Genomic DNA, 12,482 nt, shown 5'->3' with positions numbered 1-12,482 from the left:
GGGCAGGAGGTGCTGCTGAGGGCAAATCAGCAAAACTCCCAGGGGCTTTCCCCAGCGAGGGGAAACATTCAGGGAGACATTCAGGGATCAAGTGGTTCAAGGCTTTCCCCTGGGGGCAGCAGATGGGTTCGTTTGGGCCCTTGGAAGTGAATAAATCCTGTGGGGCCACTCTGTCATAGTGTCAGCTCCCTCCCAAATCCTCTCCTCTGTTCCCTGCTGTCATTTGCACAAAGGAGAGAAGGGCTCTGGCCTCTCAGCTCCTGTATTATGCCACAATCGAACCTTTTAAAGACTATTTGTGTGTTGTTTCCCATTCAGGATGGGGTCAGAGCGTGGATATTCAGCAGGTTTTTCTTAGATGGATAAGACAATAGTTTCACAGAATTAGGGAGTTTAATACCAGCACAAACAAAATGCAACTAAGTTGCCTCCTTAAAGTTCTGTTGAACTACTTTAGGATCAAGAATTGCTCATGATGGTGTTTTCACCTGAATTACCTCCTCTTTTCAATTAGCTTTTATTATTTGATTGGTGGCTCCTCCCACCCTCCTTTAGTGCTTTGGCCAGACTCACACAATTGCCTGTATTTTATGTAAATGGAATTGCTACACCGTAAAATGATATACAAATGTGTCTACCACACAGAAGCTAATAAATGTGTGAATAAACCCATTATTCCCATGTAATGGCAGCTGATTGCAGCCTGGGCAACACGGGGATATGAGCCCATGGAATGAGGAGAACTCTGAGAGGCCACAATTAATTGACTTTTGGAATGACTTCTCTTTTCCACAGTTCTATTTGGCTGAGCAAGATTCACAAATTGCTGTCTTGAACTTTTTTATGGGACAAAATAGCTGCCAGTGAAAGTCTAAATTTGAGTCTGCAAACTTTAGACTTTAAGTCTGCAAACTCCAGAGATTTCTTTCCCCAAAACCTTCCTCAGCCCAATCCACATGGAGAACTTGAGGTGGAAATGTTCAATTTGCTCCAAACAAGCTCCATGCTTTGTTTGGGCTGACTTTTGAATCTGTTGAGGCACCAGAGCAGCTCCCTGCTGAATTGTTTTCCACTGGCCACATGAGGAAGCAGCAGCTCCCAATTTCACTGGATGAAATCATCAGGAATCATCACCTATGGCAGCTTCCAGGTGTAACCTAGGCTGGCAGATGCTGGATCTCACCCAAGGCTTTTTAGAGCAATCCCACACCATGTCCTTAATTGTCCAGCTTCCTCCAGCTGATGACCATGGTTATGCATGGTTGTCTCCTGTCACTGACATTTTATGAAAAATCCTTTTGCCAGGATCTTTTCTCCTGAGAAGCTGGGAAGCTTCAGCTTCTCTGTGTTTTGCTGCTTTGGAATGTGATTTGGAGAATTGTTTACCCAACATGTGAAATTGTTTTTACTTGGTGACCAATGACAGCTGCCTGTGTCAAGGCTGGGAGCAGCCACAAGATTTTATTATCATTCCATTCCATTCCTTTCCTTTCCTGCCTTCTGATGAAATCCTTTCTTCTATTCCTTAGTATAGTTTTAATATATAATTTTCTTTTAATATAATATATATCATAAAATAATAAATCAGCCTTCTGAAACATGGAGTCAAGATTCTCATCTCTTCCCTCATCCTGGTACCCCTGTGAACACCTCCACAGTCTCCAGCTGTGTTTCCTGGGCAGGATGATCTCCTCATCCCCAGTGAGGAGGCAGCACCACGGATCATGGGTGTGGGGAGGAGGCAGCTCAGGACCAGTCCAGAGCTCTGCCTGCCCTTCCCCAGCTCCCACAGCCCCGTGAGTGATGCCCTCAAGAGCCTTTGTTGTCTTCACTTCTGCCTCCCTCCCTGCTTCCGCCCTGAGCAGAGAACAAAACATTCAGAGTTAGGGTTCACTGTGAGTTTTTATTGAATTCAAGCCGCCAGCCAGCCCTGGAATGGGCACAGGGACCAGGTGGCACAAAATCCACGGAGGGGGCCCTGCCTGTGTGTGGCTGGCACAGCTACAAACAATAACTCACCTTATACAGACTGAAGTACAGGGCTGATATATCAGTACAATCAACAGGTTTATAACTGCATATCTTTTTCTAAATACACTGTTTTACTGGTGTCTTTAATTGAAGAAAAGATTAAACTTTCATTTATTTTCATTCAGCAACTGGTTTTTTTATTTACTCTAATTTGTATATTGAAATGCAAATCAATGCACATTCTCATGGTGTTAACACCAGAATTAGTTCTTTTTCTAGACTAAGTTGCTTTCATTTTAATACTAAAAAGAGAATTAAAATTTAAATATATGCTTCTATATATGCCTTGTTTAAAACCAGTGCAGCTCTTACAGGTAGTGCCCGAGTAAAACCACTTCAGTTGTGTTGGAAAGGCTTTAAAATGGTCATTTATCATGCAGTGACTAGTTTTGCTCCTCAACACACTAATATTTATTACTAGTTATTAAAGTTATATCACACTAATATTCCAAAATATGCAAGAGACCTGAAGCTAACCAAAAGATTTCTCAGATGCCCAGAGATTGGTCCCAGTAATGCCAAGGTCCCCAATTCCATCCCCACATGGATCATTCACTCCAGAGCTGGACTCAGGGATCCTTGTGAATCCCTTCCAACTCAGAACATTCTGTGATTCTGTGAATTCCAAATTAACAGAACTTCACTCTATGACTTCTACTCATTGATAGCACAAAAGAAAGAGAACAGAGGATCAGGGGCCCAGTGAAGGTTTGTTTCACTCCTGGTCATGGTCATGCAGGACCCTCATGTGTTCCACATGCTCGGTCCTACACCAGCGTCCCATGCCAAGGATCCCACTCTGTCCAATGAGGCAGAACAGAAGCTGCTGCTCTTTGCTTTGTCTGGGTGTCCCTCCAGACATGGCCACAGGCTCAGGCCAGCACTGACACCTCTGTAAAGCCAAGCAGCAGGGAACAGAGGATGGGGACTTTCTCCACTGCACAGACTGCTGGAGCCGTGTTTGCCCACAGCCAAGGGGGCAGAACTCCCTCAGCACCTGCTGGGTGCATCTGCAGCTCTGTGCACAGCCCAGGAGCAAAAGGATTTCTCAGAGGGAGCTGCTGTCATCTTTCACTGCTGAAAAACTGGAAGGGCAGAAAACCCAGTCTGTCACCCATTCCTGGCTCCCAGCAGGACACAGCCTCCTTCTGCACCTTTTGCAGCATTCTGCTCAGGCCGGGAGTTTCAGTGCTGACTGTGCTTTGGAAAGGGGAGACCCTTCAGAGGGCAGAACTGCTCCAAAGACAGCCATGGCACTTTCAGATCCACCATTCCATATCCTATCCTGACCAAAAAACTGGAAGAAATGAGACTTGTGCTATCCTTGACAAAGTACTAAGAGCTTACAAACCAAGTAAAAATAGACACCAAGCCTGAATTCCTGAAAGCCTCTCTCCAAAGCACTTTGGCTAATGTAGAGTGTAGTCACAGAGGCTCTTTTAAGCCTTCTAACAATTCCCTGCCAAACTGCCAGCAGTGGCTTTGTGTTCTATTTCACCAAGTCCTGTAAGGGCAGCTTTAGAAATCCAAGTCCAGGAAGGCTCTCGTGTGAGCTTCCCATGGGCTACAAGAAATAAAAGTTGGCACAAAAGTCCAGAGGCACCAACAAGGTACAGGTCCTATGAGATCCAAACACCTTGATTGCCTACAGACTGTTTTAAAGTTGTAAGGAAGAAGTACAGATTTCTCTGTACCTGGTGAGAACTTCTGAAGACATACCACAACCCAAAGAACACCAGGAGAATTAAAAACCCATCCCAGGAAGAATGGATGTATATTCTCCTTTGTTCTAATTCCCTTTATGTCAAAAGACTCACCCTGTCTGCCCACAGCTTCATGCAGAGAGGAACCAGCAGAGAGGAACCAGCATTTTCCAAGTACTGCACTCTGTCTTGAGACTCCTCAAACTGGAGTCCCAGAAATATGCAAGAAATCCAGTTTCTACCACCTGAACAACAAAAGATACACCAGCAGAGAATATCCCACCTCACAAAGAGGAAAAGCTTTATGACAGGAGACCCTGCTTTAAGCTAAAGATATCCAGCAGAGAATATCCCAGCTCATAAAGAGGAAAACCATTAGAGCAGGAGAGCCTGAGAGCAGGAATGCATCCCCTGAACTCCTCAGCACACACACAAACCCAGCACTGAAGAGCCTTCAGTGAAGACGTGAAGCATGTTCTGGGTCAGATGACACAGAATGCTTCATCCCACAACTTCACCACAGGATGCACACCACTGCTCTGCAGAATGTCTTCCTGACAACTCTGCTGAATTCCCAGTGTCTGGGGTGATGTCATTTGTTGCCTGGTGATTCTAATACCATTTATTTCCCATCAATTCTAGAAGTCTCTGCAGTTCCACTCTGATGAGATTTGTCATAGTGGCTTTTTTAACTTAAAGCCTGAACTTAGGGATTTCAACAGCTCTTTCTGTAGCATCTGGTGAGGTCCTACACTGACAACACCTGTATGGACAACAGTCTGTGCACAGGCCAAAAGGCAACAGTGAGACCTCCCTCAAAGCTTGAAAGAATTCTTCCTGTTTCTTTCTCAAAGGGGCCATTGTTACCCATGAACACATTATTGCTGTTGCTCCTTTACAGGAAACCACAGAAGCCACCGGCGCCACTGAAGACATTTAACAAGGATTTTCATCATAACTTTGATTTCAGGGCAATCAAGACCTTTGCAAACCCTTGTAGTTTGTACCATCACCAACATTTTGCTAAATCACTATCTAAAGGCTTTAGCAATTCAGACCAAAGAACTGGCAGATTTTCTAAACTGCTTAAAGGAGATGATAATTTCTGCATCAAACAATCAATCTTTGAAACAGATTATCTGTGCTGTAAATGAACTAATCTGAGATACCAGGCCTCACTCTTTCATGTGACAGAGAGAGAGAACAGCATCACTGGAGAACAGCCAGAAGGCTGGGTACAGGGCTTCAGTGAACTGGGCCTTGAATTTATAGATCAGGCTATTCTTCTCCCCCACGGCCATGAAAATGAGGAAGCCGCCATCGCAGTGGAGCAGCACCCCGATCTTGGTGGCCTTTGTGTTGGGCAGGCACTTCTCCACGTCGTTGTGCCAGGAGGAGAGCCTGGAGTTGAGCCACTCGATGCACCAGGAGCGGCAGTTCCTGCCCAGGCGGCTCTGGGGGCCCTGGCGCTCCATGCTGCCGTAGCACACGCCCAGCCCGCAGAAGCTGCTGGGCTGCAGCTCCACCTCCCAGTAGTGGATTCCCCTCTTGAAGCACTGGAAGCCCAGCACCTGGCGGTAGTCGGTGAAGCGCTGAGGGTGCTGCCTGTGCCCTGAGAAGGTGTCTGAGATGGACATCCTGGTGTAGTTGTCAGCCAGAACCACCGTGTTGTGGGCCGTGTTGTAATCCAGGGTGATGTTGGCAGCGTCTGCAATGACAAGAGTCACTCGGAGGGGCTGAAGAACAAAGCATTTCTGTTTGTCCTGTCCCACCTCTGCACTTGCTGCCTGTTTATCTGCCAGCTCGGCTCTCCTCCCCAGTGCAGCCAGCTCTTAGGCCACAGTACAAGCTGCTGGGTTCAGCTGCAGCTCTATGTCACACAACAGCCAAAAGGAGGGAGAGTTTTCCTCCTTCCTGCAGCCTCACAGGATCCCTTCATCACCCAAACACCCCAACAGAAGGCAATAGCTGATCTGGCAGCAAAAGGTATGCCATGTTGTATAGCATCTTAACAAGCCATCACAGGCTCACATTAAAGCCTGCATTTCATTTTAAAACAATCCAGGGCCTTACAGTGTGTTTCTAGGCTACCCTAATGCTGTCTTTTTTGGGGAAACCAAAATCCTTACTTAAAAAACTTCATTTATCCTCATAAAGATTCACAGATGCTGTAGATTAATTTGATTCATCCAGCAAAAAGAACCACTTAGAAACCTCCTGCCCCCCTTTTTCTCCAGAAATTTCCTTCATTTGTAACAACCTATTAAGCTAACAAAACCCCCTCAGATGTCACTACAGAGGACACATAGCTCCAGTGCAACAAGAGCAAGGTCCATCTTTAAGGAGTGCAATGCTGGGTGTCTTACACTGCAGGAGCTCCTCTCTGGGTTTCTTCAGGAAGCTGTCTATCAGCTCTTTGGCAGCAGCAGCAGCAGCTGGGGCACTTGGTGTGGCAGGTAGCGCTGTGTCAACAGAAGAACAGAGAGTTTGGCCAGCTGGGAAGAGACCTCACATGTTTAACACCCCATCAGACACGCTCAGGCTGGAGCTGATCTGATTTAGCCTCCTGCTCCATGCAGGGTTATGTTCAATATTAGCTCAGGCTGTTCACTGTCAAGTTTTGGAACTCCCACTCTCTGCACAGCTTCTCTCAGTGTTTGATTGCTCCCACAGTGGCCAGCAAGAGCTGAACTTTTGTTCAGTACACCAACACCAAAGACCATCTTATCATTTTAAGAGCAGTCAATGAAAATTAGAATACACATGATGAAAGTTTGGACTCACCAACTTTAGCAGCTTTCTTTTTCTCTTCTGAAGGGGGGGAAAGAAAAAAATAAAAAGAAAAAAATAAACTGTGAGTTCTACTGGGAGGCAAAAGCCACTGGTAAGACTGTGTCAGCTGTAATCCCATCACCAGCCCAGCAGGCTGAAGCCATGTACAAATACCCTCACACTGGAAAGCTGCACATCAAGCACAACCTTCCATTTGCTTCCTATTGCACAGGGTCATAAGCCTGGAAGGAGCTTGGTCTCCCCTCAGGAGCAGTGTGTCCAGGCACGTGGAGTGCTCCTGTTCCTGTGAGGAACACTGACTATTCCTTTCCTCTTTACAGCAGAGCTCTCAGTGCAGCAACAGGAGCTGCAGCTCCATTGCAGTCCTGCTTCCCCAGCACACCCCTGACTGCCCCACAGCCAGCACTTGGACCTTGTGCCAAGAGCTCCCTGGAAGTAACAGAAGCTGCTTCTTAACACATTCACTTCAAAAAGAAAACATGGAAGATCAGCCAAACAGGCTACAGTGCCCATTAATTCTGATATCTCGACAAAACAGAACTGAAAAGCCCCAGTAAAACCTGGCACAAAAACCATCACCCCAGCCCTAGACTGGAGGCAGCAAAATGTTTGAGTAAGGCTCCTTTAATCCCCACTTACTGGTGGTATCTGTCTCCCCCTGTGAAGGGACTTGAGCCTGGGGAACAGTCTTCTCTTTGCGGGTCTGGTCTGTGAGGGAGGAAGAAGAAAACCAGAACATGAACAGATCCTAAGCAGAACTCAATACATACAAATCTGTCAAAACCAAAAGGTGTTTGGCACAAACTTAAAAAACCTGCACCAACAAGAGGGTGGGGAGGCTCTGCTTTGCTTTACAGCCCACTCTGACACCACTAGAGGCTGATGCAGCCTTGTCCCTGTGCAGCTCACAAGGCATGCATCCCCAAACACCCAGAGCACCCTCCCTTCCCTGTGCCAAGGTGCAGCTCATCACTGCATCACCACCACAGCAAAGAGCCCTTTTTTTGTCAGGTCACTACAGGGGAACTGACTCAGCTCTTATTTAACAGTAAATAAGAGTTGGGACAGGATAGCTGGGACATAGCTGGGACAGGATGGTGTTCTGTTGTACTTACGTGGTCCGGGAGGCTTCTTTCCAACAGTGGCTTTGTTTGGATGAGCTATTGGAAGGACCTGAATTTTCACAGGTTTGGCTGCAATGGTGATAATTTACATTATGGTTTGTATGGTCAGGAACAGACATGCATTAGTGAGGACATTTTTCCATCTTATCCATCTTTCCTGCCTTTTGGCAGGTAGAGTCCTGCCACTCTAAAGCCTTTCCAATTTCCTCAAATCCACATCCTAACCACATCCAGCCCTGCTACATAGTTACACCATAAATTACTCCAAGGAAGAAAGGCTGAGCTGTGCCAGAAGGGTGTAATATCATGATACTCATCAGCTTATCCAAGTATAGATAACAGTGAAGAAACACTGGCACATTTTGTCTCCCAATTTAGCCCAGACTGTAATGTTTTTGTGTGGAAATGGAGCACTGCAGAGATTGGAAGACACAATTTACATTAACCAACTGTATTTGTTACACTTTTTAAAAAATTGTATTTGGATTGGAGAGGAAAAATCCCTCATTTCAGCTCAAAGCAAAAGTAGAAAATGCCAGTTTCCCCAGTGACACAGTACCTTCTTCTTTTTTCTCCCGACTCTGAATTACTGAAAGTTTCACTATGTCTTTGAGGGTAATGGCAGACTGGTAAGTGGAATGCACAACATTTTGGTCCATTTCAACTACAGGAACAAAAGCCTCTTTTGTTGATGTTCGTTGCAATGCTGTTGCTCTCTGAAATGACAAATGAGACCACCTTGTGTAGCACACAGAGAAAAATACAACCAACTCACTTTAGATGGGATGCAGTTTGTGCATTCGTCTCAAATTCAAGGGAACAAAGGCCACAGTCAGACACAGCTCATGGAAAAATTCCAGCAGCAGCTCAGACACCTCAATTCCCACAGGTAGCCAGTGACCAGCCAGGTCCCAGCACAGAGCAGCCACACCTCACACAGGTGACTCCTGCCCAGTGACCCCTGTGCCTGTGGCAGAGGCTGTGGCTGAGCCGGGACAGTCACCAGACACCCTTCAGCATTCCTTCACTGATATTTGTGTGCTTTTCAGGACATCCTTTGATAGCAGGTTCTTGCACACCACTGCATTTCCATTTGACTGGAAGTCTCTGGAAAGCAGGGGACCATAGCAGCTTTTTGTCATTCAGCATTCTAGAATGAAGAACTGGATTCACACTTAAATGACACATTACCTTCAAAAAGAGAATGTCATCACTTTCAGTCAGTGCCATCTCAATCTGATCTTTGAGAGACTGAATTTCGTTCTTCTTATTTCCCAGAACACTGTAAATATAATCAAACTTATTCCAAACTCTCTTTTCTTCCTCTGTAATTGCTTTCATGATCTCATTTTCTCTTTCTTCAATTACAGCTTTAACTTCTGAAAACTCCTTTCTGATCAATTCCTTCTTTCTTGAAGCTGTCTCCTGGGGCAGACAAGAGCAGATAGGCACTGATTTCAAAAGAACAGTTTATAAAGAAAATATTCTAAAGTGCTACTGAATGAAAGCCTCTGAGAAACATGGGCTTCTCTTCCTTGAAACAAGCAAGAGAAGAGCTGTCGATTTCTATGTGGTTTGGAAAGAAAATTCCTTCACCCACAAGGAATGGAGCCCATTCTCAGTGTCACCCTCACGTGAGGGTGTAAAGCCTTGCACAGTGCTGGGCTCACTCCCATCTCCCACAGAGCCAAAACTCCTCTTTTCTGTTCCCTCCCAGTGACACCTTCTCCTGCCAATGCAGCCTCAGCACCGCAGCCCTTGCCACAAGGGTACAATCACCAGCACCATGCAGTGGCAGCGGGTGCCAGGCAAGCTGAGAGCACTCTGAGCAGCTCCCCACTTACAGCAGATTGGTTCTGTTTTGTTTTCACCGTGCTCATTGCCCGGGCAGTTCTTTCACTCTGGTTATGCAGCTCCGCAAGTTTTTTCTTCAGCAGCGACTGCAACAGGAGAGGCCAGAAAGCATTTCAGAGAGGCAGCTGTCATGTCTGCTCTCAGTTTTAAATACTCTTGTAAGCATTTATTACTCTCAGCTTAAAACCTGCCTTCCCTTGAGCCTCAGGGGGTATAAAAGTACCATCCTGTACATTGTGGCACCCACACCCTCCTCACCTCTCCCAATGCCATTGCTGACACTCCCTTCACAAAGGACCCACTGCTTTCATCAGCACAGCAGTTCCCATGCTAAGAATAAATGCTACATTAGCTCTCAGGTTGCACTTCCAGCGCTAAGCTGATGCTACTGTTCACCCCACTCCTTTTGAGAAAGTTCTCCCTCAGATGAGATTTACCTGCTCCTTTAGTTCAAGATTCTGCTAAGCTCAATCAGGGCCAACTTCTGCAGCTAAGCTGCGTACACACCCACCGAACAGATGGGATTTTGACCACCTAAACCTGTTCAGCACACTTTACTCATCCACACTGATTTTCAACTGTGCTGGAAAATATAAAGGCCAGGTTTCCTTCCCTTCTACTCCGTGAGCCTCCTTCTGTCTTTCATCTACACACTTGAGATCCAGGATACCTTTATAATTCTTCTTAACATCTGCAGCGGGCTGTCGGCCCCTCAGGCAGTGCCAAACCCTGGCAGGGAGCAGAGCAGCCGAGGAGGCTCAGAGCTCTGGGTGACGCCACGGAATTTGGGAGGCCTCACTGCTGAGCCCAGCCCAGGACAGCCCAGCCCCGTCAATCCCCTGACAGCGCCTTCCCAGACCCCCGCTCTTGAGCAACATCTTGGAGAGACGAGGAAAACACGAGGAATGGCTCTGCGGACGTGCCTGAGCGCTGTTGGAGGGCAGATAAGAGCTCACCAATGCCAGACACGAGATTTACAATCGGCTTGTTCCGGCCTCCTCCCCGCACTCCAGAGCGGCTCCGCCGGCACCCAGGGAGCCCTTGGGAGGGGGTTCCACCGGCCACCCCCGCCCAGCCCGGCCGCTCACCTGGGCAGAGGCTTTTGCCTGCTCCAAGGGGCTGGTGGGGCACAGCTTGTGCCCGAGCAGGCAGAGGGAGCAGATGCAGACGCCGTGCTTGCCGCAGAAGAACTCGAAGAGCCGGTTGTGCTGGGGGCACTTGCGCTGCTGCAGGTCGCGCACGGTGGGGCAGAGCTGGTGGTCGCGGAAGGCGGGGCTGTCGCGGTGCGGCCGCAGGTGCTCGGCGCAGAAGGACGCGGTGCACGTCAGGCAGGTCTGCACGGCCGCCGCCTCCCGGCAGCTGTCGCAGAGCACGGGGGGCTCCGCGGCCCAGCACCCCCCCACCTCCCCATCCCCATCCCCATTCTCCTCCTCTTCCTCGCCCTTGGCCCCGGAGCGGCCCTGGAGCTGCTCCACCACCCGGCACAGCACCGTGTTCTTCTGCAGCTGCGGGCGGCCCGCGAAGGTGGCCCGGCACTGCGGGCAGCTGAAGCCCCCCGAGAGCCCGGCCCAGGTGAGCTCCAGGCAGGAGGCGCAGAAGTTGTGCCCGCAGGGCACCGTCACGGGGCTGCTGAAGATGCAGAGGCAGATGGAGCAGGTGAGCTCCTCCTCCAGCCCTGACAGGCCCGGCTCCGACTCCAGCGCCGCCATCGCCCCGTCCGCAGCTGCCCCAAAAACTCGAAACTAACCTGGCCTCGGAGAAACGAAACTATGGCTGGGGCTTTCCGGAAAATTACGTGTCCGATCCCCGCCCCGACGGGAGGGGCGGCAGCCGGGGGACCAACCCTGAAGCGCCCGCCCATGAGGGAGCCGGGCAGCCCTGGGATGGGGGGCTCTGCCCTGAGGAACGGGACCCTCGGTGTGGGAACGGGACCCCGGGGCAGGGACGGGACCCTGTGGCGGGAACGGGCGGACCGGGCAGCCCCGGGATGCGGGGGGCTCTGCCCTGCGGAACGGGACCCTCGGTGTGGGGACGGGACCCGCGGGGCTGCGGGCGAGCCGGGCCGGGGGCTCCGAGCCGGGGTCGGGGCAGCGTCACCCGCCGGTGCCCGGAGCGCTCGGGGTCGGTGCCGCCCGCCCTGCCCGCCCCGCTCCGGCCGGGCCCGGCCCGAGGGAACCCGGCACAGCCCAGGGTGTCCGGCCGGGGCTCAGGCAGGGTGTGAACCCCAAATCCCCCCCAGCACCGCCCCAGCTGCTCCGAGCCGAGGGTAACCTGGATGCTGGAGATCCTACGGACTCATATGTTTGGGTTGGAAAGGACTTTAAAAATAACCTGTTTGCAACAGCTGATGTCAGTGCAATGTTTTTAAAGCACACCGGTTACTGCTTTGTGATTGTGGAAACCATTTTAACAGAAGATGCTTCCTCAAATTTCTTTTTCTCAGTCTAACTGTTCAATAATCCCGTTTCTAACAGGAACATTGATGCTGAATAGCAACACGGCAAGTGCTCCTGTCTTAACTAGCTTGACTGCAAATCGTTCCACTGATCTCTTCCTCTTCTGCCCTGTCTGCTGGGGTCCCAGGGACTTCCTTGGCGCCCTCTGTATTCCTCCACCCATGCTGGCAGCAGGGATAAAAGGAGCAGCCTGGCACCAAGTCTGTCATCCCGCATTAATTTAAACAGAACCTGATAGACTGCAGCAGAAGGAGCTGTGTGCTCTCAACTTACCCAGTGGGCAAAGAACACTTTGTATGGAGAACTGCTGAGGTTCCCTTTAAAGTAATTTAAAAGTATTAGCAGGCAGTCTTGTTGGTGTTAGTCCTTGGGGACTTCCAAGAAGGTTCAAGAGTTACACAGAATCACAGAATGAACTTGGTTGAACTTTCAGTGAAGATTTTCTTTCTAACATGGAACCAAAACTTGCCTTAGCACAGTTTAGGATTGTGTCCTCTCATTCTGTCAGTGCTGCCTGGAAG

At 49.2% G+C, this 12,482-nt stretch overlaps 1 protein-coding gene across 1 annotated transcript; it reads right to left on the bottom strand.

The window, feature by feature from the left end:
• Nucleotides 1–1,883: 1,883 nt before the first annotated feature.
• On the bottom strand, nucleotides 1,884–11,246 carry TRIM25 (tripartite motif containing 25). Its single transcript, XM_059486074.1, has 9 exons — nucleotides 10,594–11,246; nucleotides 9,496–9,591; nucleotides 8,843–9,076; nucleotides 8,211–8,367; nucleotides 7,643–7,720; nucleotides 7,167–7,235; nucleotides 6,519–6,545; nucleotides 6,101–6,196; nucleotides 1,884–5,442 (listed from the first exon to the last, which is right to left on the bottom strand). Exons 1-9 carry the CDS (start codon nucleotides 11,212–11,214, stop codon nucleotides 4,910–4,912), a joined length of 1,911 nt encoding a protein of 636 aa, XP_059342057.1. The 5' UTR covers nucleotides 11,215–11,246; the 3' UTR covers nucleotides 1,884–4,909.
• Nucleotides 11,247–12,482: the final 1,236 nt, after the last annotated feature.

This window comes from Ammospiza nelsoni, chromosome 19 (genome assembly GCF_027579445.1).
Source record: "Ammospiza nelsoni isolate bAmmNel1 chromosome 19, bAmmNel1.pri, whole genome shotgun sequence".
NCBI lineage: Eukaryota > Metazoa > Chordata > Aves > Passeriformes > Passerellidae > Ammospiza > Ammospiza nelsoni.
The sequence above is the reverse complement of the archived record's forward strand: the minus strand, read 5'-3'. Positions and strand labels throughout refer to the sequence as shown.

Excerpts from the sequence above, each read along its gene's own strand:
- TRIM25 (XM_059486074.1), bottom strand. The coding sequence starts at position 11,214 with ATGGCGGCGCTGGAGTCGGAGCCGGGCCTGTCAGGGCTGGAGGAGGAG. Across the intron at positions 6,546-7,166 it reads GGGGGAGACAGATACCACCA|AAGAGAAAAAGAAAGCTGCT; the intron begins GTAAGTGGGGAT and ends CCCCCCCTTCAG. Across the intron at positions 6,197-6,518 it reads AAAGAAAGCTGCTAAAGTTG|CGCTACCTGCCACACCAAGT; the intron begins GTGAGTCCAAAC and ends CTGTTGACACAG.